At 41.7% G+C, this 23,617-nt stretch overlaps 2 protein-coding genes across 3 annotated transcripts in view; both read right to left on the reverse strand.

Moving 5' to 3' along the window:
• Positions 1-338: 338 nt before the first annotated feature.
• Positions 339-6,101, reverse strand: tgoln2 (trans-golgi network protein 2). The gene is made up of 4 exons (XM_084551582.1): positions 5,124-6,101; positions 2,381-3,381; positions 1,687-1,770; positions 339-1,601 (listed from the first exon to the last, which is right to left on the reverse strand). The coding sequence occupies exons 1-4, from the start codon at positions 5,176-5,178 to the stop codon at positions 1,596-1,598; spliced, it is 1,146 nt and encodes a 381-aa protein (XP_084407708.1). The 5' UTR covers positions 5,179-6,101; the 3' UTR covers positions 339-1,595.
• A 3,875-nt stretch (positions 6,102-9,976) lies between these two features.
• Positions 9,977-23,617, reverse strand: part of tcf7l1b (transcription factor 7 like 1b) — a 31,053-nt gene continuing 17,412 nt past the window's right edge. The window contains exons 4-12 of one of the 2 annotated variants that reach the window (XM_084551111.1): positions 22,239-22,322; positions 15,225-15,360; positions 14,771-14,873; positions 14,076-14,159; positions 12,212-12,355; positions 11,934-12,093; positions 11,738-11,845; positions 11,480-11,531; positions 9,977-10,883 (exon numbers count right to left, since the gene is read on the reverse strand). In XM_084551111.1, coding sequence (XP_084407237.1) covers positions 10,405-10,883; positions 11,480-11,531; positions 11,738-11,845; positions 11,934-12,093; positions 12,212-12,355; positions 14,076-14,159; positions 14,771-14,873; positions 15,225-15,360; positions 22,239-22,322 — 1,350 coding nt within the window. In that variant the 3' untranslated portion in view covers positions 9,977-10,404. Of the gene's footprint in view, positions 10,884-11,479; positions 11,532-11,737; positions 11,846-11,933; positions 12,097-12,211; positions 12,356-14,075; positions 14,160-14,770; positions 14,874-15,224; positions 15,361-22,238; positions 22,323-23,617 lie in introns of both variants that reach the window. The other variant, XM_084551110.1, reaches the window with a different exon arrangement.

Below are 23,617 nucleotides of genomic sequence, written 5' to 3' on the forward strand. Positions count from 1 at the left end.
TGTTTGTCCATTTTACGACCGTGTGCTTCAATGCCAAGATGACGAGGGCTGGACCAACAATGCTGAGCTGTAAAAGCACTCTTTGGGAATCCAATGACCTCACGCAGGGTGTGTCCATGTTTATATACAGTCGATGAATTTTAAAGTAGTTCTCTAAAAAAAAAAAAAAAAGTGCCAACACTCCTCTGGTATTTCACAGCCCCATAGATTTATTTTCAGATACTTCAAATAGTATTTTAACAGACTTTCGAAAGCAGGATTTTAACTTGGATCATGTTGTACAATGATGAATTAGTACTTGTACTAATCAGAATACTTCTTTGGATTATAAACCTGTGTATGAGGTCTAGACTCTAAATCACCACAGCAGCTGTCGCAAAGAAATCCAACTCATCTGAGGCCAGGAAAGTACAAAAAGCATTTGTTTTAGGACTCACAGATCTCGGCCTGGTGTGCAATGAGACCTTTGAAGGATGGCAGGGTGTCGTTCCTTATCAAGCAATACAAACACCTTATACTGAGCTGCTTAGCCAGATGTTCATGGCGTTTTCTGACTAGTTCTGGTGCTTCATTTCACTGAGGAATGTGTTGCTAAAAAAAGATTATAAAATCTCCAATTTTCTTTGCGGCTTTCTCAATAAATTTTTTTTTTTTTTTTTTTTTTTTTTTTTTTTTTTACATAACATGGACTTGTTTCTCCCAAGCTTTAGGCTTCCTTTCAACAAACACCTGCTGGAAATACACTGTTAAGGGAAACAGGCACAATACAAGACCGACACTGAATCACAGTAGAAATCAGTCACAATTTGGCACAGGTCTGTCGTCACTCAAGATAATCACGCACGTACAGGAAAAGAATAAATCTTATGTATTAGTGTTCATCCCTACACCACATAACAGTTCAGTCCCAACAGTCAAAATGATGCTTCCATTAATTCAACACCAACTAAACAGGCTAATTTCAAAGTGTGTAACCACTCCTTTCAGTACAGAGTCAGTCTTCACAGTGATACCATCTCTTCTGAAAAATAAAGGTTGTTATTACATTCATCTGGCCAACACCATGGCTGTTAACACAAGCAGAAATCCTTCACTGGTACTTCTGTACGTCTAAATGGAATCTTGATACATTTTTATCTGATAGACATTTACATCTCAAGCATATTTTACAAAGATCCAGATGGCTTATTTAGGTACACAGAGCAATCTCTAAATGTACCACAAAAACAAGGCTAGAATCCAAACAGCTAATTTGCTACTGAAATATCCTGAGTCAGGACCTTAGTCAGGCCAACCTACCAGACTGCCTAAAAAGTGGAATAACAACCCAAGTGCAAAAGAACAGAATGCTTATTTCACCTTCACTGCATTTCACTAATTCCTTCAATAAGGCAACAGTGTCATCTGCATAGTCATGCAATAAACATCTAAAGGTACAAAATAGAAAGTGTCCATTTAACACAAAATCAAATCAATGCACAGCACACCGATAAATTATCAACCCCCGGCATCAACCATCCACTCTCCTTCTCATGCCACCATTAGTGTATTCAGCCGCTCAATGCGATGGCTTGGGATCTCGCCGTTGCTTGAGATCACATCTGGAAGAAAACAAAGAATTCAAAACTCACAGGGTGAAACCCCAACGTCATCAGGGAATTATTAATTTTAGCGTCAGCAACTCACATGCTGTTCCAGCTTCTGGTATTCTGTGGCTTTAGGTCGGCGTGTGGATCTGGACTTCTTTCCTTCCAGAACGAAAGCAATTATCTGAGGGTGAGAAGATGAGAAAAAGAAAGTTTCCCACTGGTTTAGTGTGTTGTAGGAGGATCTGTGTGACGAATGTGGATTCATTAAACTGGCAATCAAAAGAGAACTGAGAGCTAAACTGCTTTTCAGCATCTTAAAGACATTTTAGAACATGTTTTTCCTGTCTAAAGTTCAATAAGAACATATATTCAACTATCATATCAGCACAGTGAATATGTAGCTTCCAGTAGAAGCTGGAAAGCATAACTTTGCCATGTAGAGGGTAAAAGGCAGACTCTGATTATGGCTTTCTCCTGTTTCTTGTCTTTAAGATGAAATGTCAAACCAGATACTCGCTCTTCTTTCCTATTTACTGCACAGACACGAGTGACATGTGTATTTTTGGGACAAGAAATGTACCTGCTATTCACAAACTGACCAAACGTCCCTTATATTTATTTATTCCAAGTTTACAGTTAAGGAACCAAATATTCACCTGAGCTAAAGAAAAACTAAAGGAGACCGAAAAACTGTAAGAAGAAGATCTGCATAAACTAGCTCTGTAAATTTCCTGGGGTAAATCTGGGATGGCGGAAACAGGAAGCATGTTACAAAGAGGATAAAAGAGTACCTTGCGCTTGTTGTGGTAAGTTATGTAAAGCACCGCCACCAGCACGGCTGTAAAGACAAGGTAGGCAAAGAAATGACTGCTTTCTGCCTCTTCCTGTATTCCGGATGGGTTATACAGAGTTTGCCCTGATTTTCCAGCCCCATCGTCCAAATCTTCTGTTTTTCCGTCGTCGTTACTTTCTCCTTCCGTCGTTTCCTTCTCGCCATCGTTCCCTTCCGTCGTTTCGTCCTTGTTACTGTTTTCTTCATTCGTGTCCTTCTCGTTATCTTCTCCTTTCGTTGTTTCACCCTCGTTACTTTTGCCTTCATTCGTGACCTTCTTGTTATCCTTTCCTTCTGTCATTTTGTCCTTGTCATTTTTTACTTCCGGTGTTCCCTTGTTATCGTCTCCTTCTGTCGTTTTGTCCATGTCATTTTTTACTTCCGGTGTTCCCTTGATATCGTCTCCTTCTGTCGTTTTGTCCTTGTCATTTTTTACTTCTGGTGTTCCCTTGTTATCGTCTTCTTCTGTTGTTTTGTCCTTGACATTTTTTACTTCCGGTGTTCCCTTGTTATCGTCTCCTTCTGTCGTTTTGTCCTTGTCATTTTTTACTTCCGGTGTTCCCTTGTTATCGTCTCCTTCTGTCGTTTTGTCCTTGTCATTTTTTACTTCCGGTGTTCCCTTGTTATCGTCTCCTGTCGTTTTGTCCTCGTCATTTTTTTCTTCTGTTGTTCCCTTGTTATCGTCCACTTCCTTTGAATCCTTCTTCTTACTTTGTCCGTCCGGAGTTTTCACTTCATTTTCGTTAAGTTGCGTTTTCCCATTTGGGTCATCTGCAGTCTTCTGATTTGTCCCCTGTTTGACACCGTGGTCATCATTTTGGCCCTCACCATGTTCAGGAGTTGGTTGGGCTTGAGACCCGTCATTACCGTTGCTTGGAGGTGTGTCAGGTTTTGAACCAGACTGAGTGCCTGTTCCTTTTGTATCACTCTGTGTTTGGTCCTTCCCAACTGCTGGAGCCCCTGTAAATAAGAACATATACAGAAACAATGGTGAAGTAGTATTAAAACAACAGTAAGTACCACACCATCATCTAATAAGAAAGGCAACAAATGCTTCCACTGCAAGGCTGACTTGTGCACTGATAGCTTAGAGCAGACATCTCTGTTTACTTGTCCTCATCACATTTCTTTCTTGTCCTCCACTGCAAACATTTATATGTAATTCTCAACTACTCGTCTGTTCTATCTCACACTCCTTCTTGCCAGCTTCCTCCAAATGGATAAATTAACTGGGATCATTTGTTTAGATGATCAGATTATATATGCTGGAAAGTGGATAACAGAAAAGACAATGACTTGAGCAGAGGCCACCTGACACTGGGAATTATCTTTGAAATATGACATTAGGTGACAGCGGGTACATAACAGAAAACGAATGCATTCATATATAGAAGTCTCGCACTAAATCTTAGCTTCATAAAGGTTGTGGTATTCATCATTAGTGTCAAATAATGGAGAGATGTGGATTCAGCCGTGTTTTCATTGTGGGGGCTGAGGTTTGTAGTACTAGTGAATTATTATGCGTCCAGGCTAAATAACAGAAACAGTTTTGGGTTCAATACAGTTTACCAGCACCACAAACTACATCCTCTAAAATGATCCTACAGTTGAATTACCACTTTTTGGATGCTGTTTCACCATAAACCGATAAGGACAAAAAAATTTAAGACAAAGATTTTAAAACATCCATAAACCTAAGTAAGTTAAAAAAATTTCACTTCCTTGAAGCCAAATTCTGATGGAGAACTGCAAATATATATATATATATATATATATATATATTGTAAATGCACAATGCTACATGTTATATTATGCCATCAATTTATGATTTTATCAAATCTAGCATTTCTTACACCTACAAAATGAATTTTAATTAAGCTGAGAAACAAAAATAATAACACAGTCAATCAAATTTCAAGTCAGCAACGTATTCTCACTTCGTGGTAAAAGTACTGTCAGATGTTTGATGTTCAAATGATCGAACACCCTTGGACAAGCAAGATTTGGCTTCCATAGTAGGCGTACTGAGCCAACAAACTAGATTAATGTTTAGCCCTGACACACAGAACAAAAGATCATCTAGTATGAATCAAAGCAGGTCATTACACACTGTAAAAGGAAATTTCCTGAACCCAATGAAAAAGAGCCGCAATATGTATCACAATCAGAAACAGAATACTTGTTTTGAATTGTATTACACAGGGACAGAAAACCTTCAAATAATACCTTTTAATACCTCAATAAAACTACTGAATGTAAAAGAACAGCAGGTCAAATCACATAAATAGCTACATAAAAAAAGAGAGCATGCAAAGAGCATTTAAACAAATGATTACTTGTCCTTTTTGATATTCAACAGACATTTTAGTCTAATTATGTCAAAGATAATTGGTGATCTACACACAACATTACCTCCAAAGCCTCAATTATATGAAGCTTTAGGGAAAGCTTCGTATAATGTCTATTAGAGGAAACACACGACATGGACTGGAACCAGTCGATGCCAACTCATCAGAGAAGCAGTCATGTCAAACAGACTGGTCTGACTACCATTTAATTAAGCCTCTCTTTTGTTGCTTTACAGAAATATTGTTTGTGCCGCGGAAGTCGGTTAAGCGCTAAATGAGCTCACGGGGATTATGAAATAAATACCATTTCTTTACCAACGCCAAAATAGTAACACGATATCAAACTCCACTCACCTCTGACCGAGCAGCAAAAAAGAAATAATGTGAGAACCAACAAAGACGTCCTCATCGTGTCCACGCACCGATAAAACACAAATCAAACCTGTTTAATGTAATCGGTCTCTCCTTTGTGATCACCGCACAATCCTCATTGACAAATTCAAGTGGACAGGTTGGAGGATTTGACAAGTCTTGTTCCTGCTTCCGTGTACGAGCTGGCTCTTCTTCTTCTTCTGTTGCAGATATGTAAACACAGAGTGGACTTCTGCTGCCACCTACAGGTCGAGTCTTTACACACCATGTTAGTGTTGGCCCCACCAGCAGGCCTGGTGTTGATGCTTATAGTTGACCATTCCTACCTAAATATCCTGCATAATTCTCCACACTGCGCATTATACATATTCATATTCATACATATTCATACACAATATCACTCAATTCACCTGTACTACAACTACTACTGTCACTCACAGTTTTATACCTCTGTGCTCTTGTTTATTCCTTGAACAGTAACTTTGTCTAATCCGATTAAGACACCGTGATGACTAGTTCACACCTCAATGACAAAGTTCAGGAATGGCAAACTTAACAAACTTACTGTGGAGATTGAGTTATTGCTCTTATGAAACTATATGCACAGTCTGACGTCCAGACAATGAATAGGATCTGACAGACAGACGCTGGCACTGGATAAATGATTACAAACTTTAGGAGTCAAGCGTTTTAATGTTTAAACTCGATTCATCACTCGGGATTTGTAAGGTGTAAGGAAGCTTGGATGACTGTGGGTTAAAAATGGAGTGTTCTCTTTTCTCCAGTGTAACATGCATCACCTTTATCTTGTACTGTTGTTTGGCTCATATTTATATGATGCGTGTATGCATTATTCAGAAGTATGTATGAATTCACGTCATTCCTTCTGCTGTTCTTTTCTCCTACTCTTCTCTCTCCTCTCCTCTCTTCTCCCTCTTTTAACTACCCAGCCGGCCTCAAGCAGATGTGTCCCTCCATCTAAACTGGGTTGTGCTCATGGCTTCTTCTTGTTTGACTGAAGTTTTTTCCTTGCTCTCTGGGTTCTGTAAAGCTTCTTGTGACTGTTTCGATTGTTATTGACGTGGCATAAATGCTGCTGGAGGAGGATTGACTGTCTAACGGTTAACTGTTCACCAGAGTGGTGGTCTGTGGGAAGAAACTGTTACTGTTTCTGGTTGTTTTTGCATAAATTGGTCTGTAGCTCCTACCAAAGGGAAAAAGCTCGAATAGCTTACGTCCAGGGTAAGAAAGATCTGCAGTGAAGTTTCCTGCCAATTCTCTGACGCTGGATGGAGGGTAGTCCTGGCACTAATTATAGGGCAGGGTCCAGCCACCTTAACAGAACAAACAGCAACACACGACCACAACAAATAGGGACCAATTCTTTACTGCTTATCATCAGACGAGATAGGAGCAGTTACACTTTTCACTGCCTTATATGGGTCATTGTGTTTTATTTAAACAAAGAGGATGTAAAGCCACACCTTCCCCTTTTTATTATTTGTCACATTTCCTTCACTGCACATCTGTAGCTATTTATGTTTTTGAGGAAGCGCAGGTTGGAGTAAAATGAGATGTGTTTGAGGTTTGAGCTCAGTGGAGCAATTTATGTCTGTGACTCTTGGTTTGAAGTTATTAGTTGTATAAAAACTAAGAGGAAACAATGTGTAAAAAATACGATTAATGATAAATGTACTTGATAAAAGCGGATTGACACAAGATTATATCTTGTAAAATATTAACATATTATAAAACAAACTAAACAATTGGTCAAAGTGTTGTGTTGTTATATTGTAATTCTGAACTTAGTCAATATTGCCACTGATGAATCTATCTATCTATCTATCTAGACAGATAGTTTTTTAGATTAACTAATACTAAAATGAGTGTATACTAAAAATCAATCAGTTTTAAACGATACAAACTGCACTGAAACCAGCAAACCCAGTCTGGAAAATAGCAGAAACTACACTAAACTGAAATTTGACATAAAAATAAAAACCTAAAACTAAAAACAACACTTAATCTTTTGAATAAACAGGCGTCGGTCGGTGGGAAGACAGGACGTGACTTTCTTGAGTGCACTATTTCATTTGAATGGCACATACGGAAACAAAGGAACATGTAAATATTTAGACCTTTTCCAGATACAGATGCCACTGCATGTGAGACTGACATCCTCCTGTTGTGGACGCAGGATTCTTTTTCTAAAATGGCCTCAGCTCGTAGTGGTAAAGAGGTCAACAACAGTGAATCAAAAGTTATATTTATTATTATACAATATCATTTTTTTGATTCTTAGTAGTTGTAGAGAAGGTAACACGTGTGTGTTGCTGCTGCCACCTATAGGTTGACGTGATATTTACTTGACATGTGTCTGTGTTTTACCCACAGACTGTCAGCAGATGGCAGTATTGACACAGTGCAATTAAAAAAACTGACAAAAGCACATTGTGATTATTTTATGTGTGTGTCATTGTAAGGGTTACGTATGACAAATATATGTATATATATCAAGTATATTATGCATATCAACCTGAAAGGCAATGGAATAGTATTTCATCTGGAACATAAAATGTCTTTAAGTCACTAAACCTGGAAGTCTTTCACCATGATTACTCAAATAATATTATAGGCTGGAGGCGTGCAGGGGTTTCAGAGATGAGATAATGATCTAAATGTTAATTGGGGGTGTTTTACATCTCAGCTGGGTGTGGGAGACCTGTGGGTTCTTGTAATGAATATGTCTTAATTGTGGCAGGCTATTTGACATTTGAAAAGTCCGATGATCCCTCTCATTCTTGACACCCATTTGCATTCCCATCTTTAAGGTCAAACGGGTATGAATAATACATTAAGGAGGTTCTTAGGCTCACAGCGAGCATATACCTGTCTTCACAAAGGCGCCAGCTGAGTCTTGCTAAGCCCGCTGAATGCTACAGAAACAATCAATTAATATCGCTTTGGAAAACCTCATGTGAAGCAGCATCCTGTTATTAGTGGCAATATAAGGTCACAGAGTCCGTGCAGATATAGGAGAAACCTTTTTTTTTTTACTATGTGGTAGTTAATCGGAACACAATGACATAAAGCCAATTTTAACTTGCTGATATGAGCTCCTGCGGTTGCAGTTTTTTAAATTTTAATAACAGATCTGGGAGCAATATTACGAGCGTGAACTATCAAATGGTTAACCTGGAATAAATTCAAGATCAAAGGAAGGCCCAAAAAAGAACCTTGGCAAGAGATTGGAAGAATTTAATGAGCAAAAATTAACATGTATTAAATCTGACCTCGTGCTTACATGGCAGATGTTGAGTGGAGCAGCATCCAGACACGTTGTTAGAGATAAACAGTGGCATATTACAGCCTGAGTGGAGCATGGGAACCTTAGCATAACACAGCTCCTGTTCAGTTCCAAATAATCACCTTCAGTGAATTTATGTTCAAAATACAAAGACTTAAAAATAAAATTAAAAGAAACAGGTGCAGGTATGAAAATGCATTTACCAGCACATTTGAAGTCATTCACTTGGGCATTGAGTGGCTACTGTCGTACGAGAATTGGACATTTCGCTGGATGGACAGCCTCGAGGAGACAGATTTGCTGGCTGTTTTGACAACTCATTACCTGTAATTTCACTGATGGATTGGTGAAGTGACTCTGAGTGGGCAGCCGTGGCACCAGAGAGCGTGTGTTTTGTGCCCGAGATGATGTAAGATCGAACGGCTAACAAGTTAAGATTTATTATGGCTAATGATTGCATAAGACAGAGGAGGGGTGCCTCTATGGAAGGCGGGGCTGTCTACGGCTTCAGGAACCTGTCTGTAATTTTATCGCACTGACCAGTGATTCCGTCACAGACAATCAACAGTGCACGTATGATAAATATTAGCTTAAGTCATGCACGACTCTCAACATTATTGAAGCATTTATATTTTTGTTGGTCCAGTTTGTGCAACGGTTCTGTCTAATATCTGGAGAAGTAATCTTGACTGTTAAAATGTACTCAGTATTGAAAGGAAACATCCCTGCAGGTAAGATGTGTTAAATCTCTGTATCAGTAGCTGGGGGCAGTCTGTGGGCTCGTCCAGGCCAGTCCCCTTCTGCTCCGACATAATTGGTCCGTCCCTGGCACTACTCCTCATCTCCAAAGCCACCAAAAACTGTAACCTACCTTGTGTATTTTCCACTAATTGAAATTGCCTAATGAGGTCCCAGGGGCTCCATCCCATTACCTCTGAGTTAATTAAAGCCTAAGCAGTGTGCCAAACGGTGAATAAAGATGCAGTAAAAGTGCAAAAGGAACAGGGAACCCGAGCAGGGTTCGGCGTGCTGGGATGGGGCTGACCTGCTTTTCTGTCATTGTTGTGGGACGCTGTATTCCAAGACGGAACAGATGTCTATTATTTTTTTATTTGTATTCATTTCGGGGTTGAAATTGTGCTACCCTGGTTCAGGCGTTCATTTTCCAGTGTGGTTAGCCTAATTCTGCGTTATTAAACATTAAAGTCCTCGCCACCATCAGCACTTTTTAAATGAAGATGTTCCCTATTTGGACATAAAGCATAAAGCAAGCATTAAAAAAATGACAGGTATGTATGTGCACTCTTGTTTTTCCAATTTCTCTGTGGCTGTAATAAAATGATACTGCTTATTAAATCTACATTCTCAACACCTACACATGGCTGTACGCAATTCCTTATATGCTGTGGTCAGTGTAATGAGAATATTATTCCAAACCGCATTACCTTGTTAAAGAAATTTCTCCTTATAAAATGACAAACATGTGAGCTGATGAAAAGACGGACTGAGGCATTTCTTTTAAGAAACAATTTCAAATGTTTATTTAACATGTCAAAGAAGGGGCACACACTCGTGAATCGAAAAGGGGGTGGGGCTGAAATTATTGGCCAGTACTAGGACTTAAACTTCATACTAACATTAATCAGGTTTTGGCTAAAAAGGAAAAAACATGTTTTTTGTTTCTTTTTGCTTTTATAAAGAAACTTTATGTACATTGGTTCTTTTATACAAGAGGTTCATTGGATAAATGCATCAAAAAGAAACCAGTTCTGCAGTAAACTTTACAAAAAAATACAATTTTGTTTTCATTGAGAGATGTAGAAAAGGAGGCAGTCAAATATTGACCAATAATATTTCTTCCTTTTCATTATTAAGAAAAAAAGTTGTCCTACTACCTATTTTAAAGAAAAGCAATATACAGCACAATAAAATGGGAGAAATTTGCCTTTTGCGAATTCATTCAGTTGGTTTGGTAACCAAGGAGAGGGGCTGCGACTGGAACAGGGCATGATGGGAGTGAAGGGCTGCCTGATGGAAGGGGGAAGGAGGGGAGAGAAGGGAGTGGTGCAGGGAGGTGAAGGGGATTGGCCGGGTGAGGATGGGTGTGTTCGACTGGCTACCTGAAGTACCAATTGGGATGGAGATGGTGGGCTGGGAGGAGGAGGAGGAAGAGGAAGAGGAAGAGGAGGATGAGGAACCAGAAGCCTTCCCAGGTAGGGAGAAGTGGTGGTGCATGCGTCCCTCTGGTTTGGTGGTGAGCGATAACGGCTGGGCCTGTTCGGAGTGAGTGGCAGCAGGAGCGGCGGGGGAGGCCAGGGCGGCGGAGGGAGTGGCTGGCGAGTCCAGCATGCTTCCATGAGACGACGCAGGGCTGTCACACATCTTCTCCGAGGGCAGGTACTGCATACACTGCTTCTTAGTCCTTATTGAGAAGTCTGGGGGAAACAAAGGAGAAGCCAAGAAGCTGAATTATGGATCGGCCGCTGGCTTCAAAACTGGTTCAAGTCCCTCAATGCGGTGGCTGACAGGAGTGAATGAGTGATTATTTAAACGATGAATACGATGTGACAGCTCTGAAACGTGACATTTTGAAACCGACCAGAAAATAAATGACACCAAGGTGAGCGAGAAGAGATGTTCACGGCATATTCAAATGAACACGCATGTACAGCATGATTCAAAAAAGGAACACGACACAAAATGTACATTCAAATGTGCACTGAAGAGTGGAAAATCTTTGTTTTGGGCAGATTTACGGTGGTCATTTGGTTGCACAACAGCACACATACCTGCCACTATTAGCACTGAACCTCATAAGCTGCTTGACAAAGTATAGAAGCAGGGAAAGAAGTTAGTAAGGGCTAGCGAAGGACAGAATTCATGTACATTTATGTACATAAATAAAATAAAGGTGTATTTTCAGGTTGCACTTGAGGTATATAAAACTTGTTCTGTTAGTTTCTAAAGTTTTCTTTGTTCTTGATCGTTACGAAAAAAACTAATAAAGGCACAGGAAGAAAAGGCCCCTTACCCTCTGGTTTTGAGTCCGGTTTATTGTCTCTCTTCCTCTTTTTCCGCTTTCCCTGCACAGATAAAACAATGGTGTTAAAAACCGCTCTTCATAGCGAAAGTAAACCACCTCAACACATTCAGTTCCAGAGATCAAAAGTGCAATTACTAGAATTAGCTGATACAGTCATATCTGACAGAAACCATTAGGATATAGGTTGTTTCTCTGACTTTCTCTACTCGTAGGTAAGAGAGCTGAGCGTGGAAATGTGCTACTCACATAGTTGTCTCGTGCTGACCATCCTGGATAGAGCTGGGAGTGGAGTTGCCTCTCTTTTCTGGCCAGCTCGTAGTATTTGGCTTGCTCCTCTCTTGACAGGGAATGCCACTGTGGATATCAAAGGACGGATAAGCACACACACACACTCACTAGCACGGTACAGTTGTTAACTCGTCTGTTTTTCGGTGCTGCTTACCCGTCTTCCAAGGATCTGGTTGATGGCAGCGCTCTCTTTCAGAGTGCACTCTGCCACCACTTTGGCTCTCATCTCCTTCATATATAGCATGAAAGCATTCAGAGGCTTCTTGATATGCGGCTTCTTGTCCTCTTCTTTCTTGGATGGAACCGGGGACTTCCTGCTAATCCAAAACGTTTAAAAGACGGCGTTAATAACGTGTGAATGGTGGAGAAGAGGTGCAAAGATTGTGCAGTGGCAAAAGCAGTGTTTATTTATTTTTTTCTAATTGTCCTTACGCGTGCATTGAGGGGCTGATGTTGTCACCGCTGGGCTCCTGTTTGATGGCTGGGGAGACGATGGCAGGATGGGGAATGCCGGTCTGGTGGAGGCTGTGCGGGGGCGGAGTCACCATGTGAGGAGAGAAACGGCTGGACACCAAGCTGGGAGGGCAGAAAGGAGTCAACATTTTAACCTGGCAGGTTTAACAGTGAAAGGGTTCAGCTAACTTGGCACAAAACTGCCCTGCCTTACCCTGAAGGTGAAATTCGCAGGGCCTGCTGCCTCTGTCTAGACTAAATTCATACACACAAAGAGTAACATGCTTGCTTTTTTGTTCAAATAAAGACTTTTTCAAAAGCCCCTTTATTCACCGATGGCTGGAGAAAAGTGGAGTGTGTTGTTACCATGGCGACAGCATGGCCGTGACACCTGAAACCTCTTTCCTTACCACGTTCCAGACCATGGAGAGCGTTCTGACAGGCGTCCGCACAGAACACCTTTACAAAGTGTCTCTCTCAATTTCCAATTGTTAATACAAAGAAGCATTGTGGCGGACAAAGGGGAAAATTAAGCCGCATACCCCTGTATCACACACTCCAGCTAATGTTGGAAAACTCCTCTTTTTTTTTTTTAAGTGTTTTAACATTTAACTCAGACCAGAGCAGGCTGTTTTTAACTGTTTCTAACAACCACATTATGATAATGTGCACACATATATAGACATCTGGCTTCATATAAAATATAATCTAAAGAAAGCGTGTGTAAATGCATGGAGTCTAATTGAAGAACGAGTTTGTTTTTTTCTCTCGTTTTTTAATTATAAATTCTTAATAATTTATACAGTATAAACACGGAGGTACCATCTGATTCCCTCGATGATAAATACATACCAACTATCTTTGTAAACATCCGACATCCTTATTCCCCAATAAACAAATCAGGGCTTCTGCAAGGGATGGCACGCAGTCAAGCTGCAGCTTTTAAAAATTATCAACTATATCGTTGCCATAACATTTTATTCTTTCCTCACCCAAGATACTGTACATCTTACTGAGTGTTGTCAGAAATATTACACGCTATGAGCTTCACCCTATTTTCTTAGCAGGTTTCTAATTGTACCACGCCGATAAATATGGGAAAGCCAAATGTATGATATCTGTACTAGCGTGGACCTGTGCAAAACTTCCGTGAGGTATGTTCTGATTGTTGCGAGTTCATCTCGGGATGGAGTTACACATGCTATTGATCACAGAGACCCTACTGAATATTTCATCTCGTACTAACACCGGAAGGCTCGCTACAAATCTTTCCAATTTTGACAGAGGGTCAGAGAGTTTAGTCTGATGGGACGTGTAGGTTCAGATGAGCTTTGATTTGTCCTAATCGATTCTCAGCCCTTTCATCTCTGCGCTAAGTGTGAGTGTGTGTGTGTGTGTGTGTGTGTGTTGTAGAACGGCTCAGAACACCGGCCCGACCGGAGAAGTTTAGCTCTGAGAGAAAAGACAGGAGAGGAGCGCTGAATGCCAATAACGTGTTCACTCTGTTTAAGAAGCTGAACGTGTCTCTGATAGAGCGTACATCCCTTTGTAGTCCTGACACCGCTGCCTATCCAAGGTCTGATAATGTTTTGTTCGAGTCGAAGAACGTTATTTAATGTTACTTTATATCACAAATTAATGGGGCTGAGAGTTTTCAAGCCATTCAAAATAGAATATACCCTTCAACAATATGAACAATTGGAGATTAAAAGCTCACATCATTCATTTAACATAAAATTTTAAAAAAATGAGGGAAATGTGATTACAGCGTCTCATAGCAGCAACACATACTAGATGTCTCCCGTGAGGATGGTGGTGGTGTTGCTGAACATGATCTACTCACCTGGACATGGATGCATTCATTGCTAGTGCTGGGTAGGGGTGACGGAATCCCCCCGGAGGGATGGAGTACATGGGCTGGCCCTGCCTGGGAGACAGAGGGAGACAGAGAGAGAGAGAGAGACGGAGTGAGCGAAGGCTCCAGTGTGAGGTGGATCAAACACAGCTGACAGCCAACCCAGCAGCACTAATCCTCCGCTCATCAACTCAAATCCCCTGCTTGCGGAACAGCGGCGTTGCAATTGATTACAAGACCCGGAGCAAAACCTATAAATGTTCATAAATTCCTCCTGGTAAACTCAAATATTTTTTTTTTGTATGTATTTTATGTTGCAAATGCACTTATGTGTGGTATAAAACTCATTGCTTTCAACAAAAATGACAAAAGTCCAGTCCTCTTAGTGTTTTCTATCATACTTGACTTGAATTTTATTAAAAAATTATAGTGCTTTTTCTAAATTTGGTTACTCTAGGATCAGTTGTGTGAACTTGACCGCTAAGCCAACACAGTTAATTAGCTAGCTTCGCAGCTTTAACTGTGGGTTCCTAAAATGTGACTTCACAGGAAGTGGACAAAAAAGCAAAACAACTGCATTTGAATGAAGTGATTCGAGGTGATTGTCATGAATATTTTTAGGAGAGAAACAATACCTTCGCACACTCTTTAAAAACAAAATACATCTAGATATGCAGACTTACTGTGACATGAGCCAGCTCAGAGGGTGCGCAATCGAACCGACAGCACCGGGAGACAGCGGGTAGTATGGAGAGAGTTCTGATGGGTGTGGTGTCCGCGGAATACCTGTAGATACCACAGAAGAAGACATATTTTTAATATAAGTGTTATATTAAACATTATTTCACATTTCTGAAAATATTTAATTCTCCATCCAAAATCAGTTTTTTGAGTTTTAGTTTGAAAGGTAACGGCATAAAGTTTTTATCCTTCACAGAGCAGAGGAAAAAAAAACAACCCAACATGTCCATAGAAACGTTCCTAACAGAAAGTGTTTTTGCCAAAGGGTGTGAAAGTGGCCGTTCCTGTGGCTGCTTCAGTGCAGTCATGAAGCAATTGCAGTGTAACTTACATGTATCTAAACTGCCTCTGAAAAGACTACAGTTTGAAATCATGTCTGTTCCTCAGACACATTACCTGTCTTTGGGTCGAGGATCTCTGGGGAGAGGTGTGACGGTGGCGTGCCGGGGGAGAAGTGTTCGTTGCTGTAGGTGATGAGGGGCGTCAGTGGGTGGACATGGTGGGCATGCTGTACCACTGGGACTTTGTTGGACTGAGGAAAAGACACAAAGAGAGTTGGAGTTGAGCAACAAGTGTGGGACACATAACATAACAGCATTTTATTGAATTCAGCTACTTGTTTCTTATTTGTTTGCACGCTTAGCTCCGCGTCGTTCGTGCCTTTCATATGTATCACAGCTACCATCCTTGCTTCCTAAAAACAAGCAAACCACAGTCCCATAACTGTGTACTGCACATGATTCACAGTCGCTGCTGGCCATTGTTCAAAGGAAATGGATGGATTAAATAGGCCATCGTATGTGAATGCCTTCCATGGTAAACATCACGGTTTGTGCGTATGACCAGCCCTGTGATGCAACCTGGACCAGAACCAAGGAGCACTAAAAAGCCTCGCAGACACATGCCAGGATCATTACGGTCATTTAGTTGAGGAGAGAACTGTTTGTTCAGCCCAAACGAGAAAAACAACAGTGCCACCGAGTCCAGAAGTCGCCGCATCAAGCCGCAAACAAACATAATCAGGGCCACGGCGAACTGAACGCCCATAAACACGTGGAGACGTCATCCCCCACTCCTCCGTCTGACAGCAGTCACCCCCATGGGCGGATTACAAGTGTTACTAATGTTGGAAAACCACTTAAAATTCTGTAAAAAAAAAAAAAAAAAACAAGTGGTGAAGAACGCCCAGAGATGAAACTATCTTCTATATGCAGTACTTCACGCTCACTGAAAATGCACAGATCCATGCCAAGATCTGACTGGCATTACGACTACAACGGGGGATGATGAAGACAATAATAATAACCAGCGTCTCTACTTTCATTAGGCAGCGCTCAGCCTAGCAGTCATTTCCCCTGGCTGCCTGGCTGAATAGAGCACTTGTTGGCTCAACTTGTCACATGGGAGGGTCAAGGGGTGGGAGGGGAGAAAGGAGTCTTGTTCCTCCAGGCTAACCTTTCTTCAATATCCCTCCCCACCCCCTTCTCAACCTCTGTCTCTCTCCAACGTGGTCTGCTGGGGAACAAGGTTTGCATTGAGACTTCTGTACACTCTCCTGCTTCACGTTGCTTAGAATTGTTCCAAATCTTAGGGTTTTTTTTCTGCTACTTTTTTATTTATTTATTTATTTTATTTTTTTTTACAGAGGAAGGTCCAACCTTTTCCTCCTTTTAAATCTTTAGCAAATCGGCCTCTCCCGTGTTTAAATCCCAGCTTTGATTCTGGTAATGCCAGATGGAGTGAGGAAAATATTTACTGGTGTTAAACATGGCTATATTAAGATTACTTTGCTCAAGACTTATTTTGGTTTTCTCTCCACTCAGAGCATGTAAGGTCAATGCATATGACGATGTGCAGAGAAGCCAATTTCGTACAACACAGAAAAGGCTTTGATAAAGGTTCATGGCAGAAATTGTGTTGACTTACTAGGTCAAAATCCCCAGTCCCACATGTCATGTATATTTGAGATGTGCTTTGTTGTTCTTCTTCATGTACAATATGCCTGGATTTTCCCTATATTGTGAGGGTTGTTTGAGACCTCTAGACCTGGGTGCCAACACATTTTGGGAAGCAGTTCAGTGAGAATTTGAAATGAAGTCTATTAATTATTCATATCCTGGAATACATGAATCGTGTGCTCTAAACATATTTCTAAGTTTGAAGGCACTAGTTTAAACTCTGAGCTGCCTTTCGGTTCACCAGAATGTGACGGAAACTGGAGTGTGCAAAACTGCTCTGATCTGTATCCTACCTGCCAGATTTCCTGTGCTATTTAATTAAATAAATCGAAATCAGCTCAATATTTGAACTGATTCAAGTTAATTAAGGCCTCCTGACCCCCGAGAACACAAGAAGTGGTTTTGTAAAATTAAAGAAACTCGATTAATAGTTCAGTTGTGACTAACAACTAAACACTAATGCATCAATGCTGTCTTTGATTTGGTTCAAGTGTAGAGGTAATGTTCCTGTCGCCCATGACGGTATTGTATGTCTGTAAGTCACAAGGAACCCGGTCCGTTTTTGTTTTTTTTAAACAGAAACGACATCGTTATGATTGAACAGATAGCAGATGGTATCGACCCTGACACAAAGAAATCATGCTCTTTACATAGATGTGCTTGTTGCAAACAGGTCCCTCAGCAAGCAAGTAAAACACTCCTAACTGGTCTTAGAGCTATTTGTCAGAACAGGTAACAGGAAGGTTTAAAAAGAAAGAACAACACAGCAGAAAGTTGTTGAGCCGGTGCAGAGAAAAGATGTCTGTCTCTTAAGAGGGTTTGAAGCTAAAAAGGCCGAGGTGGCAGTACCTTGCCTGGCTGTCCAACTTGGAGCGGCGCTAAGAAAAGCACAGTCCTTGGTCAATGTGGGTGGAGGGGTGGATTTCATTCAAGCAAACATGTTTTTGGATCCTGCACATCTGAATTGAATTACTAGGCAAACAGCCGATGGGGAAGAGAGCTTAGAACAAACTGAATAACCCCACAGCTTTGTGTGTCTTTATGCTCGGCGATTCTGGGTGGGAGGCTCAGAGTCCTTTCAAAGCTCCAGGAAAGACAGGGTGAAAAGAATGCCTGGCATGCTGAGAAATCCAAGCCTTGTTTGTCAACGCCAACAGGAAGCGGACGTGAGAGGGGACTGACCGTGTCATATGTCTTTAAAATCAACCACTCCACCAAAACTATGCCATTCATCACGGACAACGTGTGCTTTACGTCTGGTCATCGCCTCTGAAAAGGTCAATGGCGTTATAATTCTGGGTTAGAATAATACAGCGCCGAGTGGCGTCAGATTACTGCAGTCCATATCTCCCGGCGGTCATTAAATAAATTAAGAGAGTCTGCAAAAGCTGCACAGCATGTATAGACACAAACATGCACAAATCTCATCGGGATCTGGTGCAGGAATAAATATTTGTAAATTGACATACATAAATTAACATTTCTTTTTTTTTTTTTTTTTTTATATATAAATCTGCCACTAATAAACAGCATCACTCATGAACTCATTCCGTGATAATAAATCTGCTCATGAAGTGAGTTTAACTGTTTAACTGGAATCAAAGCACTGGTTCCTTATCTCCTTTCTGAAGAGGATTTTGTCTCTGCAGTGGCCCAGCAGGACTGCAGACCTTCCATCAGTATTCAGTTCAGTCCTCCCAAACCCTTTGATTTCATGATGGATCCCGGTTGTTCACTGCCTAATGCAAAATGAGAAAATCTCACCGGACTCCCACCGCTCAAAGGTCTGCTGAAAGAGTATGGGTCCAAGGCAAGTACATATAAAAGTACATGCATATCTTTCATATAAAGAACAGCATCGTTTTTCATTTAATATGTCCTCTTAAAATATGCTATGGTCATTGAAGGCTGAGCTGAAGATAACACCCGACATTACGCACGGAGTCAAGATGCATCTCTGGAATGCTGCTCTACATCATGCCACTTCAATTCATTTAAACAATTGGATGACTAAGTGACTTATGACACGCTGACATGGCCAGGAACCTCTGTTCCTTGATTACTCTAGACACTAATACAATATTGAAACAAAGAGGGCAATTCTTGTGCCCCTGCCTGCTACAGATCGGCCCATATTTTAGCACTGAGTGCGCCGTGATCTGATAAGTAACTGAGGGACAGACACTCTGGTCAGTTCTACCTCATTAGAGATTCACAGCTCCCTCTAATCCAGAATAACAGTACCATATAGTGTAGTCTGTAATGACACGGGGAATAGGCATGGCGGACAAATTACTGCAAGTGACTGAATGACCTCGGGGAGGGAAGCACACAGCCTTGACATCATTATCAGCCGAGTGTTAATGACTGCGAATAGGTACATTGTGGAAGTTGAGTCGGACTACCGCCACCCCACTTCTACTTCCTTCCTTCCTCCTCTCCTTTCCTCTCCTCTGGTCCCGCTCGGTCACTACTGATGGGCTAACAAGTTCCCCATACTGCATCACCTGGCCCTGCAGCGCCTTTGATGTATTATTCATGAAGAGGCAGCCCTCTGAACGCAGGGGCTGATATGGGGTTTTTCGGGGTACTTGACGTGTGTGTGTGTGTGTGTGTGTGTGTGTGTGTGTGCGCACGGTGGGGGTGTGGTACAGGGGAGGCTGTTCCCTTTCTTCCCAGTCCTCCCACCCCACCACTACCATCACCACCATTCCTACCAAAAGCAATACCAACTGAATGCTAAACAAACCTGTCTGTTGAATAATTGAGGATCTCAGGCCGGAGCGGGCTCCGATTAGCATACAGGCCTTATGGACCCAATCTGCACAGTGACAGGATGGTCTTTCCCTGGACTCTTCTGCTTCCACCCTCTGAACCCCCTGATTTCTATTTTACATCATCTTCCCTTGTTTCACATTGCCAGAATTAGCAGAAATGTCAAGGCAATTTCAGTTCACCAACAATGGTTTCAGTGGTCTCCGCAGGCGAAAGCAGGAATGTGAGATAACACTATTTGCAAAACGTAAAATACAATTCCACTTGTGGATGATTTATTAATCTGCAGAGGAGCTAGACTGAGCAGGTCTCTCAGTAAAGAGACTGCAAAAATCTCATCAGTAAACTAACATTATGCAAAAAAAATCAACATGCATATACAATATGAGATATACATCTGTCTCTGCAGATAATCCAAACCACGCCAGTCCATCTTCTCAAAAAAAATCAACAATGTCAGATTAAACACACGATGAATGCAGGAGGACAGGTCTGCTTCAGGAGTCGCTACTGGTGTCTCCTCACCGCCTCTCCTCCGGTCTCTCTCTCTCTGCCTCCTCTTGGCCCTGGGCAGTAATCCCTGGCCCCCTGTGTGTGCCCATCCGCTCCCCCTGCTCTCATTAGTGCACAGTGTTGGGGCCTGGGGAGCCTGCAGGCCTGGGGAGCCAGCCTGCTGCTCCCCTCCCACTCTCCTTCTCTCTCCACGGCTGGAGTAATGAGCACATAATCAGCCTGGCTCCCTGTCAGTAGCAGCACACCAGAGGGGCATGTGGGCACCTGGCCCAGAGTGGGGGGTAAGGGCACGGCGGGGTGTTTCACTTTCTATCCTCTGCGCCCAGGGTACCCGGTATTAGAGCCTCCCACCCCACGTCAAATGACCCTCCGGACACATGTCACAGGATAAAGCACAGCAACTTCCTCTTTTGGTTCACACAATGAAAGCTGTTACACTTTCAGTGAACTTCCCGGCCTTTTAAACCGCTTCAGGACAAAAGAGTTACATCTGTACAAATAAGATCCAGTTATCTTGTATGCTTTGTACGCCCAGTTTAAATGTTTTATTTGAGATATTTGATATTAGACTACTTGTTAGAGCTAATATTCTGTTGCATTTCAAATTGGACTATGTTATATCTTCCCACGTAGGACTTTTTAATAACATTTAAATGCATATAGAAAAAAAGGAAGATTGTTCTTGGCTTAAAAGAGTACACATTTAAGCACTGAAGGTGAAGGATGCCTATTATTCAGACAACTTTAGAGAAACATTTCAGGTTGTTCCCTCACGTTGTCTCTCTTCTACATTATTTCTTTCTCTATTGACTTTTCCGGTTAATGACATTCAAACAGGCGAAGGCCAAACAATGCAGTCAAGAGTCACATAAAAAAGTAGCGGAGGACAGAACAGAAACAATCCAAGCACAGACCTAAACCTCACACAATGTGCTGTAGTTGTCTTAAAATCCGGTTGTTACTGTGAAACTCTTTGTTTTGGCTTTTTTTCCCCCAATTCACACATTATTTCATAATGTTAGATTATGGCTAAATGACTAAAATTTAATAAAAGCATAACTGCTGTGTCTGAGATAAAAAAAAAAAAACAGGGTCGCTGACAGGCCAGCATTTGTTCTAATAAGATATCCTTAATTGTTTTCCATGCCGACATATAAGTCAGTGCTGGATTCCCATGAGCAAACTGTGACTCCCTCACAATTTCTCATTGATGCCAATCAATGAGGGCTTTGTCATGCATGCATCGTTGCGATTATAGGATCCAGCAAATCAAGCACAAACTCAGCGAGCGCATCTAGGGAGGATATGTGAGGTCAAGGGGCTGAGTCACAATGACTCTTTTTACCAGTGTGTAGTGACAGTGGCTTTCTGCTTTACGCACTGTTTAAAACAACTTCCTGGTCCAGAAAACGCCCTGATGCAATCTCACAGGTGAGATGCTAGATAGATGCTCTTGGCTCCGTGTTATCTCCTGTTTTCAATCCCAAACACACATCCCCCAGCGAAGCCACAAACCAAACAGGTCTGCTGAGGCCCCGCATTGTCTAACCTGAGTGAGACACCATGATGACTAGTTCACACCTGAGTGGCAAAGTTCAAGAATGGCAAACTTGAGAGATTTATGGTGGAGACGGAGTTATTGTGGTAAAGACAGACAGGCTGTTTAGCAGCTGGCCTGCGGGTGGTGTAGGGGTTGTAGTGGGAGGGCTGTATGGATGGGAACCAGCAGTTTTACATGCACACTATAACTTCGTTATTGTGAATAACAACATTACAGTGATAGTTTGATTAAAGCGTTTATGTGGCTTGCTGTAAACGGATTCCCAAAGCAAGTTTACATGATTCCTTAGATTATTGGGTTAATGCCACGTAGTCTGGAGGAAGAGCCACAAAATAAGGGAGGGTAAATAGAGGGATTCTGCTGGTGCTCACATTAATGAATTTGCAGAGGGCCATAGAAAAGTATTTTAACAAGTTGCTCCTTAATCACGGAAGCTCGTAGATTATTGCATCTCTATGAAAACTCAACCAAACCAGAGCGATGAATAATGCTAAGCATCCTGCCTCCAGATTGTGTCTTTACTGCAAAACTGCCCATGTGCAACAACTTTTATAGTTTTCTGGCTTAATCGTGTCACGCTTTTGAGAGATAGCGTCAACTTACCAAATGCCCCGGTGTCGGAGAACGAGAGTCTTTTAATCCTGCAGATCCGGGAACATCCAAAACAGGCCATTTCATGTGCAGGTACTGTGGGTGAGAGAAAAGGAGCAAATTTAAACAACAGAACCAAATACACATGCACGGTAACAAAATGATAAAATGCACAGGATTTAACAACATCCATTCAAAAGTAGGGCTCAATGAGGAGATCAGACTGATGCCTAAAGTACGAAAATGTGCACTCTCTAATATAAGAGCAGACTGTTCATCTTTTCCTAGAGTGTGCAAAAGTGGTATGAATGCCGTCGAACCCGCAGAGACCTCCAGCAAACACCTGGACCAGACCCACATTGCTGCTGCTGGAGTCAGACAGCGGGTGCTGGCACGAAGGAGAGTTCGAGGAGCGATGTGAACACAACGGACTGGTGGAAGACTGTGAAATTGCCGTTTGTCAAGGAAAAACAAGAGGCCAGCTGTGGGCGCCCATCGCTGAGCGGGTGGGAAGAGACAGCTGGAAGGAAGCCCCATCTACAGATGAGCGAAAGGCTGAACTGTGCACTCGGATCTCACTCCTGACTATCCGCCTCAATTCGTTTGACCCTTTGACCCAAACACAGCCCCTCCTCCTCTTGTATCATTACTTTTACACATGTATCAAAGTTAACATAATGTTTTTGTTTGTCTTTTTTTTGTCACTCGTAGGAAAGATTTCTGCCACTCTCCGTCTAATTATTCCTCCTGCTTGTCCCTTTGCCGCTGTGCCACGGAATAAGAGCTGTGTACTCGAGGAGGGTTTTTCGTGATTTACTGCTCGCGACGCAACAAGCTGAGCTTTTTTTTTTTTTCTTGAATTTATTTTTTGTGTTTCTTTTTTTTTTTTTTTTTTTGTCCTCCAGCAACGGAGATAGCATGAAGCCAGAGCTCCAAAAGCACAGCTCAACCATCTGGTTTATGAATCAGCTTAAATACCGGATACAGCAGCTTGTCATGCATGTGGATTTTCTCCCTGGTACAATTTCAAATTAATTAAACGGGTTTTGTATATAGGTAACATCCAGGCCCATGCTGAGCGGACATATGAATGCACTGTAGTTTATTTTTCTTTGTAGGCATAGAAGCTCACTGTGTGAAATAATTGCTGTCAGAGGCGGTTGCACAATCTCACCATGCATCCACTGTTATCATTGTACAAAGTCGTCGTGTAAGTATCATTGTTATTTACTTAGCATTGCACTTATGAAATTTTATGCACGGTTTGATGTCCACCCACTGCAAACATCTGGTGAATGGCACAGACAATAAATATTATCTGACAGACAAAACCAGTTTAAGAGCCACGCAAAGCTTTGTCTACTTTTCAGAAGTTGGTGCAGGATAAATGA

Source organism: Chelon labrosus (genome assembly GCF_963514085.1).
Source record: "Chelon labrosus genome assembly, chromosome: 9".
NCBI classification, from domain to species: Eukaryota; Metazoa; Chordata; class Actinopteri; order Mugiliformes; family Mugilidae; genus Chelon; species Chelon labrosus.